This window comes from Panicum virgatum, chromosome 3N (assembly GCF_016808335.1).
Source record: "Panicum virgatum strain AP13 chromosome 3N, P.virgatum_v5, whole genome shotgun sequence".
Lineage (NCBI taxonomy): Eukaryota > Viridiplantae > Streptophyta > Magnoliopsida > Poales > Poaceae > Panicum > Panicum virgatum.
This window is the reverse complement of record NC_053147.1, coordinates 25,639,718-25,662,739: the sequence shown is the minus strand read 5'-3', so window position 1 is coordinate 25,662,739 and position 23,022 is coordinate 25,639,718. Positions and strand designations below refer to the sequence as shown.

The 23,022-nt window shown below is 48.7% G+C and overlaps 4 protein-coding genes across 5 annotated transcripts; 2 read left to right on the top strand and 2 right to left on the bottom strand.

Moving 5' to 3' along the window:
- Positions 1-36: 36 nt before the first annotated feature.
- LOC120665346 (dof zinc finger protein DOF1.8-like) lies at positions 37-1,999 on the top strand. The gene has a single exon (XM_039944891.1). The coding sequence runs from the start codon at positions 576-578 to the stop codon at positions 1,644-1,646; it is 1,071 nt and encodes a 356-aa protein (XP_039800825.1). The 5' UTR covers positions 37-575; the 3' UTR covers positions 1,647-1,999.
- A 4,914-nt stretch (positions 2,000-6,913) lies between these two features.
- LOC120667694 (ankyrin repeat-containing protein At5g02620-like) lies at positions 6,914-8,076 on the top strand. The gene is made up of 2 exons (XM_039947717.1): positions 6,914-7,252; positions 7,358-8,076. Exons 1-2 carry the CDS (start codon positions 7,003-7,005, stop codon positions 8,074-8,076), a joined length of 969 nt encoding a protein of 322 aa, XP_039803651.1. The 5' UTR covers positions 6,914-7,002.
- Positions 8,077-11,066: 2,990 nt separating this feature from the next.
- LOC120665345 (DIBOA-glucoside dioxygenase BX6-like) lies at positions 11,067-13,007 on the bottom strand. 2 transcript variants are annotated; one of them, XM_039944888.1, is made up of 3 exons: positions 12,861-13,007; positions 11,611-12,511; positions 11,067-11,501 (listed from the first exon to the last, which is right to left on the bottom strand). In XM_039944888.1, exons 2-3 carry the CDS (start codon positions 12,472-12,474, stop codon positions 11,235-11,237), a joined length of 1,131 nt encoding a protein of 376 aa, XP_039800822.1. In that variant the 5' UTR covers positions 12,475-12,511; positions 12,861-13,007; the 3' UTR covers positions 11,067-11,234. The 2 variants fall into 2 exon arrangements, with proteins under 2 accessions (XP_039800822.1, XP_039800824.1); XM_039944890.1 differs by lacking the exon at positions 12,861-13,007 and adding an exon at positions 12,779-12,857.
- A 6,715-nt stretch (positions 13,008-19,722) lies between these two features.
- On the bottom strand, positions 19,723-22,497 carry LOC120665344 (protein LEAD-SENSITIVE 1-like). Its single transcript, XM_039944887.1, has 3 exons — positions 22,289-22,497; positions 22,086-22,159; positions 19,723-20,713 (listed from the first exon to the last, which is right to left on the bottom strand). Exons 1-3 carry the CDS (start codon positions 22,306-22,308, stop codon positions 20,010-20,012), a joined length of 798 nt encoding a protein of 265 aa, XP_039800821.1. The 5' UTR covers positions 22,309-22,497; the 3' UTR covers positions 19,723-20,009.
- Between the last annotated feature and the right edge of the window lie 525 nt (positions 22,498-23,022).

Sequence of the window (23,022 nt, the reverse complement as noted above, 5' to 3'; positions counted from 1 at the left end):
CGTAGTAGTACTTACATACAGCTAGGGCGAGAGAGATGCCACAGTGTTTCATTTGCGCGCGGCTTCCTCCAAAGTCGCGGGACATTAAACCCTAGCGATCGTGACCTGATGCCGATCGACCTTAGCGCTATATAGCTAGCTTATTAGCTAGCTCACTCGCTGCTTTAAAACTCCAGCTAGATCGGCTCTCCTCTTTTACCCTCAATTTTTTTTTCTCACGACGTTCCCATCAATGCGTCGCACTACTGTTCTCTCCATCGCACGGCCGTTATCGTCACCGCACGGCGCCATTGCGGGACACCATCAACATCGCTGTAGCCGCTAAAGGGACCGCGCCGGCCAGGTCACTCGTCCATGTCCGCGATCCACAGCCACAGCCACCACAGGCATCCGTGGTGTCCATCAGCACAGGCTTGCTAGTACTGGTAGCTCGATCCCATGCACATGGACCGCCACCAACCGGAGAAAGAAGAAGGGGAGGAAACCAACTCGTCCTGCTGCCGCTCGACGCTCGCTCTCCCCCACATATATAAACACCGCCCCCATCACCCGCTCGATCGATCCTGCTCTGACGGATGAAGCTCTCCTCACCGGCATCGCGCCTCGCCGAGAGCTCCGAGATCCTCCTCCTCCCGCCGCACCGCCAGCAGCGCCGCGGCGGCATCGTCGTGGCGCGGATGTTGCCCTCCCACTGCGACGACGGCAGCGGCGCGCTGCCCTACGCGGCGGCGGGGCGGCGGGCGGCGGCGCTGCTCGACCACCGGCGGTACCGGCCCAACGTCGAGGTGGCGCCCAGCTGCCCGCGCTGCGACTCGCCCAACACCAAGTTCTGCTACTACAACAACTACAGCCTCAGCCAGCCGCGCTACTTCTGCAAGGGCTGCCGACGCTACTGGACCAAGGGCGGCTCCCTCCGCAACGTGCCCGTCGGCGGCGGGTGCCGGAAGAGCCGCCGCGGCAAGCCGGTGCGCGCCGGGCCCGTCGCCGGCGCGGTCGCGCCCGGTAGCGCTGGTGCCGCGGCGGCGGCGTTCGCGCACCGGTCGTCTTTCCACGGCACGCTGCGGCCGGATCTGCTCCTGGAAGGCATGGTCGGCAGCCCGGCCGGCGGCCTCTGCCAGCCTATGGACGCCGCCGACAAGCCGGCCGCGGTCCAGGGGTCCCCGATCGACTTGGCGTTGCTGTACGCCAAGTTCTTGAACCATCAGCCGGCGGCGGTCGAGCAGTGCGCCGCCATCCTGCCGGAATCGCTCGACACCTTGAGTGGCTCATCGAGTGACACGAACCCCAACGTCCCGCCGCCGGATCACCATCCCTTCCGGCGAGCGCAAGACGAGTTCGGCGAGCTTTCCGCGCCGGCGAGCGCGGATCCCAGAGCAGCCGCGCAGCAGTGCCCCGACGCGCGCACGGAGGTGCTTGGGGAGCTCAGCTTCAGCGTGGAGCAGAGCTGCTTCGACTCGCTCGGGTTGCCGACGGACGACGGCGATCTGATCCTGCCGTCGACGTGGCACCCGGAGGCCAAGTACGAGCCGTTCGATCCGCTGCCCGAGGACGCCATGAGCCTCCAAGGCGGCAGCTCCGGCGGGGATGATGTGTGGAGCAGTGCGTTGGCCTGCCAAGGACTGGAAGCAGCTCTCTGCAGGCCGTAATTTTAAAACTCATCATCTTTTTATGGTTACTACCGTGCTTGAGATTGTTTTTATGCATTCTTGTTTTTTTTCAGGTTTTGATCACGTTCAGGAGTAATTTATATAGATAATATATATACATGTCCAGATCATGCATATTAAGGGAAGAAGGGTATACATGTGAGATAGAATTGTAATAAAAAAAATTCGATACTTTGTTTGGTATTGCTGAACAGATCGTTGTTCCATTCCAAACTACTAGTATCTAACCGGATGTTCATATTTCATCACTTCATCCGTTCAAATTTCGTCCTCTTGTACAGAAAAACATGTAATAAGAATAGCGTGATCAATGGTATTCTGAATCTTGCAGACGCAGAAGAAGCAGAGGCTTTCGCTTGCAATGGTATGCGACACACCTTCACATCTCACTATGTTACTGATTGAAGAATCTTTTTATAGCCTCCGCATTAATCCTTTGATTAGATCACTCTATGTCATGGCCACTGAATTCATACTTGAAACTTGGATCAACTGGTACTTGTGTAATCTATGAGGGACTGTCAAAAATGCACTAGGTTTTATTAGACCGCTAACTATTCATGAGAGCTAGCATATACGTGCTTGCCATTTGGCGTGACACATGCTAACACACGTCTAAATGTCAACACAACCAAGCTAAATTAAATTAAAATTTGTTAGATGTAGCCCCATATCGAAAATTGACGGTGGGGGAGCATAACATATAAGGTGGTTCAGTCCTCACCCATCAGGTTAGTGTTTTGGGTTGAGTTAGGCCTGTGGCCTTAGTTGGTTGGGCTTTGGTGGATCTAAGTCTTGTAAGGCGTCGGCTCGTGGGTATATAACGGACATCCCATCTCATGAAAACTCCTAAAATCAACATGCATATCGCTTTGCACAACATAGTCATCATCACAAGGACACAATATGAAAAATTTTGACATGTTACAAGTCTTGGATAGATTACGAGTTCTCAAATTAGAGTACCTAAAGTTAAACATTAGGGCTATTCTCAAGAATAACTTAGAGTGTTTATCTTGGATATTAAACTTGAATTGAATGATGGAGTGAAAAGAAGTCGATCTAATAGAAAATACTTATAGTACATAGTGAAATAAATCGCAATATAAACAAGAGATGGCGTCATTGTCCATAAGACACCACCTACATAACTCGATCAGGCTTCAACAACTCAACCACTTTGCCAGCGCTGGAGAGATGACCATCTCGTTGAATATGCCCTCTAGGAACAACCGGATGAACTTAATTGCAGCGTCGGGAGTACGATGGTACTCCACAAGACTTATCTCTCTTAGTAAAACCAATGGACCATGCATTTGGCATTATCATTGGAAGTATCTCTCTCTTTCTCTCCATATGACAATGACCTTCCAAGTCTCCAAACATTCTACCAACTTTGTGTTGATACTAAATTTCAAGCGCAACCTAATTTGCATGGATTTAGAGCCATAGCTATTGCAGATTTCAAACAAGGAAGGATTTAATTTTTTAATAAATTTGACCTTCATGACGATTCCAAGAAAAAAATCTAGGAAAATTCTTTTAAATTTACTAATTGTATGGTAAGAATTTATGAAATTAATTCGAGCAACATGTTGCAATGAAACTAGGTGTATAGCCCGCGCATTTGCGCGGCTAGTGTTGAAAATTCAAAAATTTGCATGTCGTTGTATCCTTACTTAAAGATTATACTATTTTTTTTACCATACATCACCCTATTCATTATCATAAATTATGTCTTATTGTTGGTTAAAACAATTCAAATATGATCTACCTATAATAACAATTTTATTTGTTGAGCTTTAATAATATTATGCATATAATTATTCTTATTTTCGTTTTATTTTGATTGATTTTTGTTAGCTTTAGTTTTTATTAATAGTATATGTTTGTAAACATAGCTAAATGGTATTTTATATTTAATTTTTCATAATGGCATTAGTGAGTGATTTTTAATTAGGCACAGGGGTATTTTAGGCTAATTTTATCATAATGGCAGTGGTGGGTAATTTTTATTTTTCTTTTTTCTCCGAGTAACGTGGGAATTTTTAGGCCTTGAGAGCGAACGTGGAGGCTCCATTTGTTGGCCAAATAATAAGATAATAGATTTCAAGTTGTCACACAAATCATGAATTTAAATTTAGTTTTTTTTAAAATTCATATTCAAGTGCGCACAACTCAACCAGAAAACACTACTACAGAAACAATTTATAGGAGTATCCCATTTTTTTTTCTAGGGACAGCCCAAAGATAACCCGTCCCTGCAAATGGAGCAGGGTAGCATCCGACCTGCCACTGGAAATGTATTTTTAGGAGCGGGTAATTGCGATACGTGCTCCTAGAAATGGCATTTTCAGATGCGGGTGATGACATCTTCCGCCCCCTAGAAATGCATTTTTAGGGACGGATGATGGCATGACCCGTTCCTACAAATGGTCAAATGAAAAAAAATCATAATTTTTCATAGGATCTTGGATGAAGTAAACTTTATATCAAAATTATAGGGGTTGAGGAGACCTAAAATTTTGCAGTTGATAATTTTTTTATTTAAGGTTATTTAATAGTCCAAAAAATATTATAGATTCTCTAATTTTAAAATCTAGATTTTTAATTTTTTTAAACAACCTCGGATATAGAGTAGCTCCATATAAAAGTTGTAGTTGTAAGATCTAAAATTTTATAGTTTATACATTATTCATTTACGATCTTTTAGAATCACAAGATCATTTAATAGTTGTGCTCCACATGTTTAGAATTATTTGGAATCTCATGCAACTCAAGTCACACTTTAAGGTTTCCACAATCTTAACATTTATATACACTGAAATATACTTGTCTGTATTTATAGTTCATAATAACTATAGTATAAAAGTTTTACTTTTTTATTTATTTTTTTATATTTCAAAATTTAAATGAATTTTTTGAATAAAATAGAAAAACATTTCAGTGGCGGGTGTGGTGTCACCCGCCTTGTAAATGGATTTCTAGGGCAGGTGATGGTATCACTTCCTGACTTGCTCCTACAAATCAATTTCAGAATTAATATGAAAGAATAGCATACCTCATAGAGTCAGAAGTGATTGTGTAGTGTGGTGGAGAGGAGGGTGCGAGAGGCTTGAGGTAAGCGGTTCGAACCCCTGTTCATGCAATTGTGCATATTTCGTCAAAAAAATTGGACCTATATAGTAGAGGGGTTGGTGGGCTAGAATTTTTTTTCTTTTTTATTTTGATATTTATAGAGGCGAGTATGTTACCCGCTCCTGCAAATAGCTATTTGTAGCTGCGAAAATCAGCCACACACGCCCCTACAAAGGTGTTTGGCCCGCCTCTAAAAAAATATTTTTTAGCAGTGAAAACAATTATCCAGCAAATGTTTCTTACCTTGCCAACTTAATTTTCCTCCGTGTTCTCCTACTTTGGTTGCCCGAACTTCCATGCCATTTTCCTGTTGGAGGAGATCCTGACTGGTTCACACCGCGTGCTACTGGAAATGGGATGGAGATGATCTGTAGTCGCGGAACAATTCCCATCCCTCGCTCGCAATTTCGCTACTGGTGTTTGAGGCTCGATTGTGATGGACAACACTACGACAGTGCCAGCTACTCACGTCCTCTGGTACTCCTCTACACGGGCAGGGTGGTGGTTGGCTTTGGTTTGTCTCATCTAGGATGGACTCAGTGCAGTGCACTTCCCCATGTGTCGACATCAATAAAGAATTGAAAGGAGGACAAAGCAGTGCTTGCTGCATCATTTAGTCAATGCAAAATGAATCGTTACAAATTTTACAAATAAGGGTAGCAAACCTGCGTTTGAGTTCTTCTCTTATTTTATATACTCATTTTGATTAGCTTATGAGCTGAGAATGATGTAAGAACTTGACTGCACGCAGTCAATGTCGCAGAGGGCCAGATTCATGAAACATTTGTTTTTCTCCCTAAGACATGCCATCTCCATCCCAAAATTTAATATAGCAACTTTTAAATTTGATCAAAGTTGGACATATTCATTTTTGACCAATAATATCTCTAAAACTAATTATTTTTAGATACAAAAGGTTACATGTTACGATGGTTGGTTCCGGTATGAATAAACTAATATCATGATATGTTTATGTTGTCAACCTTTATAGTTCTTTTTTTTATCATCTGCAGCCAAAGTTTAAAAGGTTTGACTTGGGAAAAACCTAAAGATAGCTATATTCCGGGATGGAGGTAGTAGTTATTTGAGCATCGGATAGGATGATCATAACATATACCTCCTAATATTCACCCGTGTTGCATCTTGAATATTATCACTAGAATACTTGTAGAGGCCGAATGTTTTAATTTTATCCTTAATCTAAAAAATCACTAGATTACTTAGGACTATTGGCCTATCAAATTTATCGATTACTTTCACTCTCATGCATGAGCTAGGTATGCTCTTTTTCTAACCTCTTTGGCCGGGTAAAATTGATACTCGAAGACTTCTAGTGCCCGTGACACATCTGAAAGGGTACTTGGAATTGGAAAGCATAGATTAAGTGAATTGTGATCAATTAATGTAGCACGCTTAATGCAGCTCAATTTTCATGTAACTTCACAAGGATTTCATATCCTGAAACTTTTCAGGTTTGCAGCGTTCCGCGCTTTTGCTTGTCATCCAGCACAAATTTGGTCTTTTCTGTCTACGTTTCTACATGCTTTATCCAACAAAATATTGATGCTGACTATTTTGATAGAGGTAGAGACTTACGCGGTTGTGTGTTTGACTCTTCTTCCCGATGGGGTAAATTACCGTGCAAATACCCCCACATGTATCTAGCTAGTATATGAATGCAGGAGCGTTCGCTTAAACTGCACTGAACCATCAGGAAATACTCTACGAGGACTGGGACACAAATGCTGTGCTCAAACCACACCATGGTCATGTCTCTTTCAGCAGGGGGCACCACCACGCCACGGCCCGCACACGATGAACCACGAGCTGCTCAGAACCGCCGCGACCGGCGACAAGGCGCTCCTAGAACAGGTTCTCGGTTTGAGCAGCGACAATGGAGGCAAGCTCGAAGCTGGCTTCGGCCGGAGGTGCCTGAAAGGCGTCACCTCGGAGGGGAACACGGCGCTCCACACAGCCGCCGGCCGGGGATACATGGAGATGGAGCTCGTCCGCATCATGTGCGACGTGGACCCCTCGCTCATCAGGGCTAGGAACAACCTGCGCAACACGCCCCTGATCTGCGCCGCGAGGGCCGGGCACGTCGACGTGGTGTGCTACCTCATCGAGCGTGCCCCTGCGGCGGCGGCGGCGGCCGGCGCGTCCGGTGACGGCAAGGAACTCGGAGGGTGCGACCGCGATGCACGAGGCCATCCGGAACGGCCATGAGGCCGTCCTGGAGAAGCTCGTGTCCGCCGACGGTGGGCTGGCCGCGGTGGTGGATGGCAAGGGCTTCTCCCCGCTGTACCTGGCCGCCGCGCTAGGCCGCGCTGACATGGTTGCCGTCCTGATCGGAGGCTCGCCTCCTGAGGATGGGGTGAAATCTCCGGCGTACTACGTCGGGCCCCATGGACAGACCGCCCTGCACGCGGCGGTCCTTGTCAGTGAAGGTACTACTAAACTTATAGTCTTCTTTATTTGACATCGTACTTGCGCTATATATGGTTCCTGATGGATGTGCTGCACGCAACGCAACTGAAATGTTTCAAGAAAAGAAATGACCAAGTCACTGTGGTGCTGGGAGCCGACGCTGGCGAAGAAGAAGGTGGACAACTCCGGGAACACCGCCCTCCACCATGCGGCCTCAGCTGGAAAGATCGGAGCAGTGAAGCTGCTCCTACTCAAGGACTCCTCGCTGGCGTACATCCCCGACGTGGACGGGCTCTTCCCCGTGCACACCGCCGCGAAGATGGGCAAGATCGACGTCATCGAGCTGCTCATGGAGACGTGCCCCAACAGCGACGAGCTGCTGGACAACCGGGGGCGGAACGCCCTGCGCTGCGCCATCGAGCACAGGAAGGAGAAGGTGGTGCAGCGCATGTGCCGGAACCCGAGGTTCAGGCGGATGGTGAACGCCAGGGACGGCGCCGGGAACACGCCGCTGCACCTGGCGGTGAAGCACGGGCGCGACAGGATGGCCATGCTGCTGACGCAGGACGTGAGGGTGAACCTGAGCGTCATGAACAACGACGGCGCGACGCCGCTGGACGTGGCCATCAACGAGCTCGACCACCGGTACACGTACCCGATGAACCCGGAGGTCCTGATCGTGCAGTGCCTGGCGTGGTGCGGCGCCCACCGCAGCCTCTGTTACCCCGACACTTCACTGAAGTCACGTGTCGGTGTCGGACACGGTGTCCGATACCGATACATCCCCGATACGTGTCTCCGATATGTATCGAAGAAGTATAAGAGATTTAAATATTTAAAATAAATATTTTCGGTTTCCGACACGTTTTCGACACGTCGCCGACTCGTCCCCGACACGGGACGGCCCCAGAACAAGCGCTCGAGCCGCCGCATCCTCTCTGTTCCGCCTGCCGCGCCGCCAGGCCGTAGCCGGGCGCTAGGCCGCGGCCGAGCTCCAGGGCGCAGGGAGGAGGGAGGAAGTGCAGGGGCGCCGGCGCAGGGAGGAGGGAGGAAGTGCAGGGGCGCCGGAGGATCTCGCCGTGGAGGGAGGAGGGGCCTGCCGCCAAGCTCGAGCCCGTTCGAGCGCCGCCGTCCGCCGAGGGAGGAGTGGCCGAGCTCGAGCACCGCCGTCCGCGCCGGGGAGGGCCGAGCTCGAGCGCCGCCGTCCCACGCTCGAGCTCACCGAAGGTTTGGATCTTGTGACTAACTCATTGGAGACGAGGGAGAAGGCGAGGAGCAGGGGAGGCAAGAGGACGGGCGTGCGGCGGAGGCCCAGAAGAAGAGCCGATTGGAGGGCAGCGTCTGCTAGCTCGTCGCCGTCTGCTAGCTTGTCGCCGCCGCCGCCAGCTCGCTGTAGCGGCTCCTGTACGCTGCCGCTGTCTGCTCCACGTCGCCGTCCCTTCCTCGTACGCGGCACCATCGCCCTGCTCGCCCCATGTGCGCCGCCACTTGCCGTGCAGTCGCTAGCCAGCAATCAGCATCCTGCGGATGGGAGGAGAGCGCCAAGGCAACAGCAGCAGGGAGGGGCGAGGCACGGGAAAGGGAGGTGGAGGATGAAGGCACGAAGGGAAGAGGCAGTTCGGCTGATCTGATGAATAGTGTTCGGATGGTAGAATGAATAGTATTATGTGAGAGGAAATAAGCCGAAACAAGCCGAGAACCGATCAGCCGAACAGGCTCGAAGCTAGCACTAGCAGAGAGAGGCGGAGAGGTTCTGCATCTGGTGGTTTCTGGAGACATCGATTGGATAAGATTCGTGGGGAGAAGAGAGGCCCGGGCACGATCAGCTTCGGGTCGTGCCGTGTTTGGGCCGAGCTAAAAAATCGTGCTTCGTGTCGTGCTGTCGGGCCTCGAGCTTTTTGTACATATATAGGCGTACCCGGTTTTTAGAGATGGGGGGTTATTTAGACAGGTTTGTTGTTGAGGGTTGTATTTTAGACCGCGGCGAGAGTTGAGGGGGTAATCTGGATTCTATTTTACTTTGCTTTATGTGCTGTTGATTGCTATTTTTTATTTTTGTTTAATTTTATTTTATTTTACATATCGCAGTGTCGCTGTTTTTAGAAAAATAATGAATCGCCGTGTCCGACACGCGTGTCCGAATCGGGGTGACCTAGACCGCAGCCCGCGGCGGTGGGACAAGTGCCTGGACAAGCGCGCCGGTGGCTCCGAGAGGGAGCTCAGCAAGTACACCAGCCTGACGCAGAACCGCGCCATCGGGTCCGTGCTGATCGCGACGGTGACGTTCGGGGCGCCCTTCACCGTGCCCGCCGCCGCGGAGAGGCCGGCGTTCCGGGCCTTCGTCCTGTGCGACGCCCTGGCGTTCATGTGCTCGACGGTGGCGACGTGCCTGCTCATGTACGCGGGGCTCACCGTGCACCCCAGGTACCGCAGCCGCTACCACGTCTGGTCCTCCAACCTGCTCCACGTCGGCGTCCTGCTCGTCATCGCCACCTTCGCCTTCGGCGTGCACCTGACGCTCAGCCCACCGGGAGCGGCCGGAAGCCTGGACGCCGCCGTGTGCGCCATGGCGTGCGTGTCCGTGGTCTTCGTGCACCCGGGCACGACCTGGCGGCCCCGTGGTTCTGGCGAGGCCCATATGGGAGCGGCTCGGGCTGAAGGGGCTCCTCGGCGTGCTGCTGGGCCCGCGCCCCATCCCCTGCCAGAAGCTGCTGCTCTCGCGCATGCCCTGGCTCAACCTCTTCAAGATGCTGGCCACGCCGCTCATCCTCGCCTTGATCCTCCTCACGTTTCTCTGGGACGTGGCGTACCTGCAATCACCTGCAACTCAGAACTGCCAGGTATACTCGTTCCCTACATAATCTGACAGTATTTGATCTTGATGACAACCGCGGTGAACAGAGCATGGCTCTGGTCAACTCGTGCTTCAGATGTCAGTCTAGTTTGAAGCTAGCCAGGCCTTACAAAAATTGGGGCTCGCTTGAGCTGTGTACCAGAACCTTCAATTTTTGATTTATTCAGCAGGAGAAGCAGCCTCAGATCTTCATAAGCAGTATTCATCCACAAAATATTGTGCAACAGGTGGATACGTTTCAGACTCCAGCAGAATGAAGTACCTCTAACCAGTGGTTTACTGAGCATTTCTAAGAGCCTAGCCAAATCTCATTCTCCATATTCTCATTTAGTAATGATTCACTCTCCATATTTAACTCCAACAGACTAGCCAAATCATTCTTCCTCAAATCCACCGAGCTCACCTCCACCTCGGCTCCTCTCCCCCGCAGCCATAGCACCTCCACCTTCTCCCTCACCACCGGCAGCCGACGCCGCCACCCTCTTCCTCTTCTCTATCCATACCGGCGGCGGCGGCGGCAGTCCAGCTCCCCTCCCCCTCTGCTTTCCTCCACAGCCAGTAGAGCAGCACCGGCTCCCCTCTCCTCTACCTCCCAGCCGAAGTCCAGCAGCCATGGCACCAAAATTTAAGGGAGACACACACCCGCGCAACACCTAGCCCCGCGCGGAGGGGGCACAGGCTCGACGGTGCCGCCAGCAGGAGCTGCGCCGGCTCGACGGTGCGCGGGCGGGGCAGGGGGTGGAGCTGAGGGCCTCGACGGTGCGTCGGCGGAAGGGGGCGAGCAGCGCGGGAAAGGATCCTCTGCGGGAGGGGGAGGCCGAGACTGCAAGTGCGAGGCCTTGGCAAATATGCCTAGCGAGGGGTGGGGGTGGATTTCGAGCGGAATTGCGAGCGGAGGTAGATTATGAGCCTCCGATCCAAATACAGATAGCGAGCCTGTTGGAGATGCTCTTACGCGGAAGAGAAGAAAATCTTGCCACTAAAATGAAACTGATGACAAACAACATCAATATATTTTATAGTTCATAATTGGAATCGTGTTCCTCCATGTTGAATTCCTCATTTATTTAGTGGACCCTTTTTTTGATGCACGAAGCCTCTCGAAATTTCATTTGAGAAGTGACCGCGGCGTGCACTACATCTGCAATCTACGTAGCAGCAGGAGCCGGCTGCCGCAGCAGAAAGCGGTCCAGCGTATGGCGACCAAGCTGACCATCCAGGCCTTTCTTGAGGAAGTGCGCGAGGTACTCGTGAATGGTGATGCTCCTGTAAAGCGGTGGATCGCCGATGGGGCCGTACACCCTCGTCGACCTTATCACGTCTGCGCTGCAGAATGCCGCCACCGAAACCCTCGCCGTGCTCTTGTTCGCCAAAACCCGGTGCTCCACACTCCTGAACTTGCCGTTGCTTACAAGCTGCAATGATGTGCTCGAGAACGGGAGCAAATAAGACCGGAAGGAAGGAGCAAAACGATTTGTAGGCAAATCAACTGAGAGAGATGATGAAGAGCGATCGAGAGGATGCCTGAAGAAGGTCGCCGATGTTGATGACGAGAGCGCCGGGCATGGGAGGCACGTCCAGCCAGCCCCGGCGGCCGCCGCCGCCGTCAACGAGCACCTGGAGGCCGCCCATGCCGTCCTGGACGAGCACGGTGAGGAAAGACGCGTCGGTGTGCCTGCTGGTCCCGAGGGTGAGGTGCGGCTCCGGGCACGGCGGGTAGTAGTTGCTCGCCACGCCGACGCCCTCCGCGCAGCCCATCTCCCTCAGGTGGTCGCGGGCCAGGCCGAGGGCCTCCGACAGGAGCTCCAGCAGCCGCTCCGCCAGCTCCCGCGCCGCGCCGCTGAACTCCACCATCACGTGCCTGACGGGCTCCGGCAGCTCCTCCGGCCGCGGCGGCTCCGGCGCCACGTCGCAGAAGAGGGTGTCGCGCCAGTTGGCGGCCGGCGCCTGGAACAGGTCGAAGTTGGAGTTGAAAGTCACCTTGCGGGCGTTGCCCCTGAAGTAGTAGGGGCGCTTCGCCTCCGCGGGCGCCTCGTTGAACCGCCGCACTGCGGCCAACGTCTCGGCGAGGAGCCCACCCGGCACGCCGTGGTTGACCACCAGGAAGAACCCCACCGTCTCCGCCGCCGCCTTCACCGCGCGGACCACCTCCTCCCGCCGCGCGCACGACAGGTCGATCACCGGGATGGTCGCGGCCACGGTATCGCCGTCGGCCGCCGCCTGCTGCAGCACAGGGAGGGAGTCCGGCGCGTGGTGGAAGATGGCGGGGACGGCCGTGACGCCCGCGTCCACGAGGCCCTTCACGCCGGCCTTGGTGTCGACGAACGCCTGCAGCTCCCGCTGGCGGTCGTAGCCTCCCACGCCGCCGCCGGCTCTTGTGGCGGACATAACCGAATGATCAAAGACGCTTCGATCTTGCTCCTCTCTGCAGCAAGATCACAAGATAAGCCAAATGGTTAGGCGAGATGAGCAGAGCGCCAGTACTGATAGCTCCCATTTCCGTTTGCAATGCGAGAATTTTTCTTTCTTTCTTTCAGTATAATCCTATGGAGATTATTGGATTATAAACACGTTTCTACTAGATTCACGCGGAAGTTGTGTGTTCCAAACATGTCCCATCTCCCATCAAACTGCCGCCATTTCTAACATGTCTCAAGAACTGTATACGGGCAAAACTGAAGCTAGCTACTACCACGGCCATCGTCTTCGCCGGCTGGCAGAGACTCAGGGTCACGACAGGGGAAGGAAGAGGGCGAGGAGATGCAAGTTCTTACCTGTTGGTTGGTGGAGATGCGATGCAGCCGATGAAGAAGTTGAGCTGGTTGCCCGACCGAGGAAGGGTGATTACTAGGCTGATATTCCTATTTTAATTCGTGGCCGTATGGTTCCGTCCACATGGCCCACTGGCCTTTCGTCGCTACTATTCAGAGTCTTGTGATCTTGTCCGTCCTGGGCTCTGTTTGGTTCCGTTCTATAGTTTAGAACGGGTGAAATCTTCCCAGCATAAGCCCAGAATGAAGTTTATTTACAAAATCTCTTTAGGGATAGATGTAATTTTTCGCGATGAATCTAATGGGCTTAATTAATCGATGATTACTTATAATGATACTACAGTAACCATCCTCAAATCGCGCGGTCAAACGTCTCATTAGATTAGTCAGGGTTCCTAACGCAGGGGTTCTAGAGTTGGTTTTGTAAATTGTCTTTATTTAATATCCTTAATAAGCGGTTTGAATCGGTTCCTGACAATTTGTGGGTCCCACGAGTCACATCAGATCAAAATGGTGGTTAGACCCTGTTTGGTTTATCCACGCTACTCACGTTATAAAAAGAATCTTATGTGTATGAAGTACTAAACGAAATTTATTTGTAAAATCTCTTCACGGATGGGTGTAATTTTTCACGACGAATCTAATTACGGTAATTAATTGATGATTGACTACAGTAATACTACAGTACCAATATCTAATCGTGCGGTCGAAGGCCTCATTAGATTCATCTCGCGAAGTAGCGCAGGGGATTATGAAATTAGTTTTGTAAACTGTTTTTATTTAGTATATCTAATTATTAGTTAAAGTTTGTGCTAAGTGTGCTACTGCACAAACCAAACAGAGCCTTAATAAACTACGAGAGCAGATAAAAAACAGTGCATGCAGTATAAACAAACGTTGCCCACCCAATCAGCTGCTACCACCGTAACTCCGGCTCCCATGTCCATTTTTTTTAATCGGCGAGGAGTCGACTTCTTTCTCTCTCTTTCAGGATTCGTATTCTCCAATCGTTGCATCGACTCCTTCCGGTGCCATGTCAGATGAAGATTCGGTCATCGAAGATGGCCAAAAGCAACTTCAACAGATTGATTTTTCTCTTTTTCCTTTTCACTTTTTAACTATAAAAGAGATTTAGGAGAAAAAATTTAGCTCCAATAAATTGATTTTTCCTTTTTTTTTCTCTTTCCCTTTTCCCCTTTATTTCCCTTTCCTCTCCTCTTTTCAAAGAGGAATTCCACATTCTCCTTTTCTATCTATCTTTCCTAACTACAAGATCCACATACATAAGAAGATCTTGGCCACTCATGAATTAAAGGGGAAAGAGAAAATCAATCTGCTAGAGCACATCTTTCAAATAAACTAAAATTGTGATGAGAAATTTTTTATAAGATGAGAAAGAAAAAAAAAATAATTTGTTGAAATTGCTCTAAGAGCTTCTCTAGTGACCGAACCATGGTCCCACATGGCATGCCCAAACCGATGCATCACCACTGGAGGACCCGACTCATGGAGGAGAGAGAAGATTCGATGCATAGTTGAGAGTCGACTCTTGAAGAATAAAAAATGATTTGGCACGCACGCCCGGCCCGGCCTCTGCTTCATCTGCGCTGCAGACCTGCTTCCCTACCGCCGCTCTTGCCGGAGCCTCCGCGGACGCGCTCGCTGGTGGCGGCAACCACGCTCGCCACAACGTTCGCCGGAACCTTCGCAGCCGCGCCACCGTGCTCACTGCCTGCCGTGGTCGGCGCACCGCTTGCCGGTCGAGCTCACCGCTTGCCGCGCTCGCCAACCTCCTCGTCGCCGAGCTTGCTCGAGCCTCTGACGCCGCTTGCCGGCCTTCTCGTCGCTATGCTCGCCCAAGCCTCCATCACCATGCTCGCCGGCCTCCTCATCTCCTTGCTCGACGCCGGGCTCCCGTGAGCCTCGGCCGCCGCGCTCGCCGGCGTCCTCGTTGCCGTGCTCGCTCGAGCCTCCGCCACCGCGCTCGCTCGGGCCTCCGCCGCCGCCTGCGCATCGGCTCCCGGATCTCCGATGCGGCGAAGGCTAGCTCGATGGAAGCCATGGTCTGCTCGCGAGGGGATGAGGCCCCGTTGAGTTAATGATTTTGGGATGAAAAGTCATGGAAGCATGGTTTGTTGTTATTTGATAAATAATGTTCAATCATAAACTAATTAGGTTTAAAAAAATCATCTCGTACTAATCAGTTAGACTGTGTAATTAATTATTTTTTTTAACTATCTTTAATGCTCCATGCATGTGTTTGAAAATTCGATGTGATGATTACTATAGAAAATTTTCTGGGAAATGAACGGGTCCGAGTTCGTGGAGGAATGGGTGGAGGAAGCAGAGTTTGTGATTTCTTTTTGTTTTACGTGGGGCCATAACTATTGTGGCGCAGGAGTGGATTTCTATTTTTTTGCCTACGTGGCGCTCTCTTCTCGAGGATTCGACTCGCCACTAAGGCTGTCCTAAACATCCCGTCTTCACTCGGACATTTTAGCCGTCTTTTTCTCCCCCAAAACAAGAAAACATGACTCATTTAAGATTTCCTTTTCCCGAACAAAAAAAATTGACAAGAGCCCTATCCTCGCTTGCTGAGTCGAGTCATTGACATTGGCCTGTTTGGTTCGAGCTAGTTTTGTAGCATGCTAATAAATAGTGATATTTTGACCGCTAATTACGGTATCAAACAAAGTCAGTTTACAAAACCAACTCTAGAACCCCGCGCTAGTGACCCTGAAGAATCTAATAAGACATCTAACCGCGCGATTAGAGAATGGTTACTGTAGCACCGCTGTAGCAAATCATCGATTACTTACCGTCATTAGATTCGTCGCGAAAAGTTACACACATTTCTAAAAAAATTTTGCAAATAGATTTCATTTAGTACTTCATGCATGCGAGATTCTTTTTTCGAGAAACGTGCGTGCTAATTTTGTAGAAAGCCAAACGTGCGTGCTTGTCACAAATGCGATGGATTGAAGAGAAGAGTGTTACGACACTAGTGCAGTGCAGCTCATGGTGAATAACAGGGGCATTAGGCACTGGTGGAGCATATGAAGCCACATCAAAAGTCAGCTGAGAGAAGTTGGACTGTCAATATTACTCCTTCTCAATCCTAAAAAATTATGCTACTCCTCTTCTTCCACAAAAAAGATAGATGGTAAGAAAAATCGAGATATAGAAAAACTCACTGACAGAAAAAAATACTATTGCAATTTTGTCACAAAACAGGAAAGCAGCTCATTGTGAAATTGTCTTTTCTAGTAGGCCCGTTGTAAAGTAGAGTCGGAAGAAAAAGGGATCCCACACGTAAGCTAGAAACAACCATTTCAACCTAAGGGGTATGCTAAGAAAATAATGAAAGCTAAAGAGGGAGACATATCCCAGCAAAAATTCAAAAAACATTCTGCATCAATTACAATATGCACACTGGTAAATAGATAGAGGGAACGAAGTCAAGACGGTGGGGAGTATGTTCTACGCCCCGGTCCAATCAAGTACTTAAACTTATTGATTACCATATTCTCGGTATGTGGTAAAGATTTATTGATTACTTCACTATAAAGTTCTAATCCAACAAAACTCAACTTATATTCATGAAAGAACTCTACTAAGATTTTCTAGGCAATCGTTTATAGAGTAGTTATTAACATAACTTAGTTCATAAAGCAACTGTAGGGTTGTTTTATCTTTTATCAATATGTAGAAATATCATTTTTCTTAATTAACAATAGAATAAACATGTACTTGTTATAACTAGAGTTATACAGTGATTCTGGTGTTGAAATTTTTAAACAGTATACAACTCTAAGTGGTAATCTTACTGTAAAAATTTCAGCCCTTTGTATGTAGCAGATTAATTAAGAAAAACACATTACACAGCTACTACTAAGATCAAGATTCATTTATATAGAACAAAACATGAAAGTAATGGTGCTAAATTTTTTACTGACTACTCCTAAACTTATGTTGAGTCTACAATGAATTTATTAGATTTTATTGATCAGTGTACAGAGCATGAAAAATAAGATTATATATATCCGCATAAATCACGATTCATTTCTACCGACAGTTCCACTAAGTTTTCACGCCTCATATTTTGCCAGCATGGTCATACACTCCAAGAAAACTTCTGGTAAAAATATCAACATTTTCTATTTACATAAACTAATTATCTTGATTTAATGCATTTACTCATGGAAAAAACGACTTGAGAAAGTTCCACTGAAGTAAAAAGTTCTAAAATTTTTCTACACAATCTAGGCAGAAATATAACAACACTTTTAAAGTTCTACTTCATGAATCATTGTAGAATCAAATAAATCTATCTAAACATGGCCTAGAACAAGGTCTAAACACGAACTATAGCTACATTGGTGACATGGTCTTGAAACTTTTACACAGAACCGAGCTCCTAAAATCTAAGCCACAGTCCAAAAATCACTACCAGTTCATGCCTAGAATATGAGATATAATTAATGGCTTATTAAACTAGTTTTTATTATAGAGCTAAAAATATGCAAAAATTGAACATGGGCATGTAAATAAAGGTGTAGAGATAGTTGCAATGATTCCAAAACATTTAAGTTGTATTTTTATAATTTTTCTATGATTTTATCTACAATTTACAAGTTCACAGCTTTTGAAAACAAAAGGGAAAATAAGGACTCGCAGATAGGTCCCTGGAGTTTTGCACTGGGGACCCTAGAGAAATTAAAATTGTTGCAATGTGGCCCTTGGCCGGATTTGGTGGCGGGGATGCACTGGCCGGCCGGTGAGCGAGGGCCAGGGGGCGAGGAAGCACTAGGGGGCTGAGGCGCACCTATGGGTGGTCTTGGTAGGGGTGGAGACGGTCGGAGACGGCCGGTTGGCGTGGAGCAGAGCGCGACGGTAGGGGAGCTCAGCGCCGGTGATGCTCCGGTGAGGGAGGAGGGGTCAGGGCTAGCCGGAGAGTACCAGTGGAAGGTGGGGAAGCTAGCTAGGGGGTCGGTTCGGGCAGTGGATGATCGGAGGGGTGGGTTCCACGGTGAGGTGCGCCCGTCAGCGGCAATGGCGTGCAGCGGCGAGCTCTGAGCGCGCGAGCAGGGCCAAGTTCGGCCTTTTATAAGCGACAGAGAGGGAGGAGAGGTGAGGTGGGGTCGAGGCGAGGTACCGCTACTCATTGGATGCTCGGGGTGGTGGACAGGGCGCAACAATGGGGGGAGGGTGCACACGGGCCATTGGCCGCCGGAGCGGCGTGCAGGTAGCCATGGCCACGTGGGCGTCGTTCCATGGGCAGGCAAGATCATGGAGTGGGAGGGGAGGATCACGTGCGCTAGGGTTGGGTGAGCTGGGCAGCGGCCGAGCATGGTAGGCTGGCGGCGTCGCAGTTGGCCGTCGAGGCGGTGTGCCAGCGACGCATGCGGGCGGAGCAGAGAGGGGATCGGGCGAGCGTGCAGCGTGCAGAGGAGGAGAGGGGCTCAGGCAGCTGGTCGGGCGAGCACGACCGGCCATTGGGTGGGCATGGCGCGGTGGCCATCGGCCACCTGGCCGATGATGCATTTATTTAAAAATTTTTGGGTTCTTCATGCATGATGTTATGCTAATGATTCTAGTTTAGCAATTTAAACACCTAGGGTGTTACATTCGTGCAGGGGGCATATGTCTTGGGGCACGACGCCACGCTCATTAGCTGCCACAGGTTGTGGCGCCGAGTCCAAACGTACGGCGCCACATGCTCAGGCGCCGCGTCCTTTCATGACGGCGCCGTGATGTTTGGCACCGAATTCACTAGTCCCCTTTTCTTTTTTATTGAATTAACTAATTTATTTCTTTTTTAGTTTTGGATTTTTGAATATTTTTTTATTTGATTTGGCATTATTTAACAAGAAAAAAAGGAAAAAAGTTTGACTAATTCCTTTATATCATCAAGAACAAGAGAAAGAGCTAATATCCTGTTTGGAATTGAAATACCCTTTATGGGTGTTTTACGTAGAAATGCTATTTTTGCTTATTTTGATGATCCATGATACAGAAAAGATAAAAAGGGTTCAAGAATTGTGAAATTTAGATATAGGACCCTAGAGGAAGAATATCGGACTCGAGAGGAAGAGTATAGGACTCGAGAGGAAGACTTAGAGGATGAATATGAGAGCATAGAGAATGAACATAGGACCCGAGAGGGAGACGGCAAATATGAAATCCTAGAAGACGAATATAGGACTCTAGAGGATGAATATGAAACCCTAGAAGATGAATATGGGATCCTAGAGGACGAATATAGGACTCTAGAGAAAGACTCAGAGGAAGATTACGGTAGCCTGATTCATCGTGTCGACGTGGGTAATAACGGCGCCATGAAGTTGACCCTCAGCGCCGTGACCTTTGATGCCGTATCGAGCGTTCAGTTTTGCAAATCTTTCCGCCGGGTCTAAATGAAAAAAAAACTTTTAAAAAAGAACTAAATTGCAAAAATTATACCCGTGGAATGGCCGAAAATGGAAAATCCAAAATCCATGAAGCACTTGGCCTTGTATCCGCGGGCATCCAGCTAAGACGATAGCATTGGCCCATAGTCCAGGAAACGCCAACATTCTTACTTCATATGTTTTTTGTTTTGCGAGTTATTCCACATGTTACATACAGGCTACACAGCCAAGTTTATTTGCGGCTGGATAAGAAAATTATATCAGCAGATAAATTTTGTTGCCATTACGTACAAATGTTTCAGGCTATGAGCTACCATCAGAATGGAGTGTCCAAGGTACTCAGATCCTCTTCTTATGAGAAAAATTTAAGTATCCACTGACAGCAGAAAGGACCTCTCCAAGCTGTCATATAAACACGGTTCTTTAGAAAACACGGTTTATGAGAAAAATCTAAGTATCCACTGACAGCAGAAAGGACCTCTCCAAGCTGTCATATAAACACGGTTCTTTAGAAACCAAGTTCGATATTACGACAAGACACACAACAGTAATTTTTATCTTGATACACAACACTGGACAAGCCATACACCATACTCATACAGACATTTCCGAACGGAAACCTCACTTCAACAGAGTTTCGGAAGATTTTTAACCACAATGAACAAACAATTCATACACTTAGCAGCAGTGAAGGTCTCGGCCGATGTAAATCTTGCAGATGTTACAGAAGCAGTGCTGCATTTTAGGCAGCCGGGCTTTCTGATGGGACCACCAGCTGGTTCTCCACCGCACGGATCCTGCTGCTGGCCAGTCCTGCTGTCAGGTCCTCGACTTCCACTTTCACCACATCATGACGGTTGCCAATGTCAGCCGTGTACCTGCTGGCACAGTACACCCCGACGGCTATCACCGCCATTCCATAGATGTTTGTGGTCACCAGGCGGAACGGTGTTGAGATCACCGCAGCGAGAGGTCCACCAATGATTGAGATAGCCTGCCCGCTCTGCCCAACAACACCCCGCTCCACCACAAGGAGGCCAGTCTTGCAGTATATTGCGAAGTCCTCGCAGTTGCTCTTGAATAGGTTGTAGCACCTGAAACCATTACTCAGCAAGTATTTGGCACGGCGGATCACTGCCTCGTCAGGATCAGAGGTAGCGAGTGTGCACGTTCCACCTCGCGCTTTGGCAAGGAAGAGAGCTGGGTTGACTGCGTACTCAAAACGGTAGAGAGCACCCCCAGCCAGGAAGCAGTTGAGGCAAGAGGACACCACACCATTTGTCTCCGTGCTGGTTTCATTGTCTTCGTTGGTGCATACCGGACATGGCGTGTCGCTTCGTTTAGGTGCAGAACTCACAAGAAGAATATCAATGACAGTTCCTGTTCCAACCTCCTGGTCCCTTCCTCTTGTAAAATGAATCACCTTATCATCACCCACAAATATTCCTGTGAGAAAAGTATGGTTAACTCTGCAAAAATTTACTGCGAATGATACCTCAAACAAAAAAGGATTGTATGCATTGAAAAATGCCTCTATACGTCACTGATAGGTTTGCGTTCAGTGTTAAGATCGACATGTCAGTGACACAATGAGTGGCATATAATGGATAATATGAACATTTCATGGTGCATAAGAAATTTTCCCAATAAAATACTCAGACCATTTCCTACAAAGTCACAACAAGACTGTTACTATAGCAAGATACATAATCTGTTGTAGCAATTTCTTTTGAGAATAACTGTTGTGGCAATTTCTTTTGAGCCAAGTCATACATCTCAAATGGTGGTCAATTAAATCCAGTACATTTATCCATTGGACAAAGCACTGAAAGTTGTTTTATAACCCCCGGTTGTGGTTATTCCTTTAGGTTTTGGGGCTACATTTTCTATTTAGCCAGGGCCATGTGGTCCTTGTTTCTTTTTCCTTGATTGTAATCAGATCATTTATTCTGTCTTAACATAATAAAGGGCAGCTCTCCAAACGCTTTGAGGGAAAAAGTAATCTAATGGCGTATGCAGTTTGTATGATGGAACTGAATGACCTGATCTTGCAGCCACACTAATCAAAGCGTCTCATCTATTATCAAGTCAATCCAAGATGTTCAGTTCCAGTGCATGGATACACCATTTTGTGTAAATATTCAAAAACTTTTAGTTTGAGTAATATCAAAAAATTCGAGAATCTTATTTTATTGATGCACTTTTAAAACTATTCTACTCGCCTAAAATTTCCAGTTTAGTCCATTCAACTCCTCAAGAATTTTAGGAAATGGTAAACAAAAATAAGGAAAACAAGAAAAGCAAACAACTGCAGCAAACTTAGCCCCCCTTTGGAAGGCAAACATTTCCACGGGATTTCATCTCTTCTGTTTTGTCTAAAGTACTAGCATTTTAACCTCGGGCTTCAAATTTTGGAGGATGGTACAACAATTCATGGACAGTATCCCGAAATCATCTATGCTGATTTGATGCACAAGCCAACGACATGTGGATAGCTCACAAAATGGTTCTGGTGTGCAGGATATTTAGCGAATCAATCCCAGCCCCAAGATGCTAAAGGACCCTATTCCGAACAATATTTTCAGAGGCAATCAGTTCAAATGGGTCCCCTGCTAACCCAAAATGCCCAAAATCGGTAATGAGATACACACACATGAACTAGTTTAATCATTATTAAAAACATGAGGTTGAAGCATAACATTCAGCCACCCATTTCGCAAATTTAAGGGGTCCAAAACCTAGCCAAATCAATCTGATCCAATCATCCAATCCAAGTTTAAACACAACGGAGCGAGCAATACGAGACGAATCACCGCACCGTGATGCGCGTAGACCCAGGCGGCCCTCCATGAGTAGATGTGATCCCCCGCCTTGAGGCTCTCCTTCCCAATCCTATTCAAAGACGAGGAAAAATTTCTCAAAAGGGGGGGGGGGGGTGCTAACCGCGCACTGCAGAGATCAGACTGACCAAATGAATCTAAGAACAAAAAAAACAGAGAAGGAAGGAGTGTGAGGAATAACCTGTTGGAGAGGAGACCCATGGAGACGGGAGCCTGCTGCGGCCGGTGAGCCGCTGATTTGGGACGGCGAGCGGAGGCGGCGTAGAGGGAGAGAGGAGAGCAGAGTGGATGGAAAGGGACGGAAGCGAGGAGGTGGCTTGCGCTTTTGAGTAAAGGACAAAAAGGGGATAGCGGGTGGCCGTAGGATGCGCGAGACGACGCCGTACGCGACACCCGTAACTGCTGCTGGCTCTGGCTGGTCAAGGTCGAGGAAGTTCTTGTGGAGTTTTGCGTTGAGACCCGTATTGTTCGCCTGCGGACTGACCGTGCTTAAAAATTTAGTAGTTCGTTGCAAATTTGGCGCCGCTTGAATGGTTTCTGCAAACTTGTCACAAGTTTTTTTCCCCCAAAAAAATAGCACTCTCATTCGAGTGGTATTCCTAACAAAAACGATGTTTGAGCCAAACTGGATCATCCACGCTGACAATGATTATCTTGCTCATTGACTACGGGTAGGACATGCCGAAGACTTAACGACGAAGGTTTCCCAACTGATTGATGGTCGCTGGCTCGCCGGTCGGGTCGGCAGCACAAGCGCTGTCGGCAGGCAGGAGCCGCGGCGAAAACGCGTTTCGTTCGAGTGGGGTTCCGTTGCATAACCTGCCTGCATCGTCCGTCGCGGCGGCACGGGCAGCCGAGGAGGAGCACGCCGCCAGATACCAATGCGGGAGGGCACGTGCACGAACAGCACGGAGC

Bases quoted from the DNA above. Each gene is read 5' to 3' on its own strand.
- LOC120665346 (XM_039944891.1), top strand. From the start codon at position 576: ATGAAGCTCTCCTCACCGGCATCGCGCCTCGCCGAGAGCTCCGAGATC.
- LOC120667694 (XM_039947717.1), top strand. From the start codon at position 7,003: ATGCACGAGGCCATCCGGAACGGCCATGAGGCCGTCCTGGAGAAGCTC. The intron at 7,253-7,357 runs GTACTACTAAAC...TTTCAAGAAAAG, and splicing joins GGCGGTCCTTGTCAGTGAAG to AAATGACCAAGTCACTGTGG.
- LOC120665345 (XM_039944888.1), bottom strand. From the start codon at position 12,474: ATGTCCGCCACAAGAGCCGGCGGCGGCGTGGGAGGCTACGACCGCCAG. The intron at 11,502-11,610 runs GCATCCTCTCGA...ACATCATTGCAG, and splicing joins ACATCGGCGACCTTCTTCAG to CTTGTAAGCAACGGCAAGTT.
- LOC120665344 (XM_039944887.1), bottom strand. From the start codon at position 22,308: ATGGGTCTCCTCTCCAACAG. The intron at 22,160-22,288 runs GTTATTCCTCAC...GTCTTTGAATAG, and splicing joins ATGGGTCTCCTCTCCAACAG to GATTGGGAAGGAGAGCCTCA. The intron at 20,714-22,085 runs GTGCGGTGATTC...CTTTTCTCACAG, and splicing joins CTGGGTCTACGCGCATCACG to GAATATTTGTGGGTGATGAT.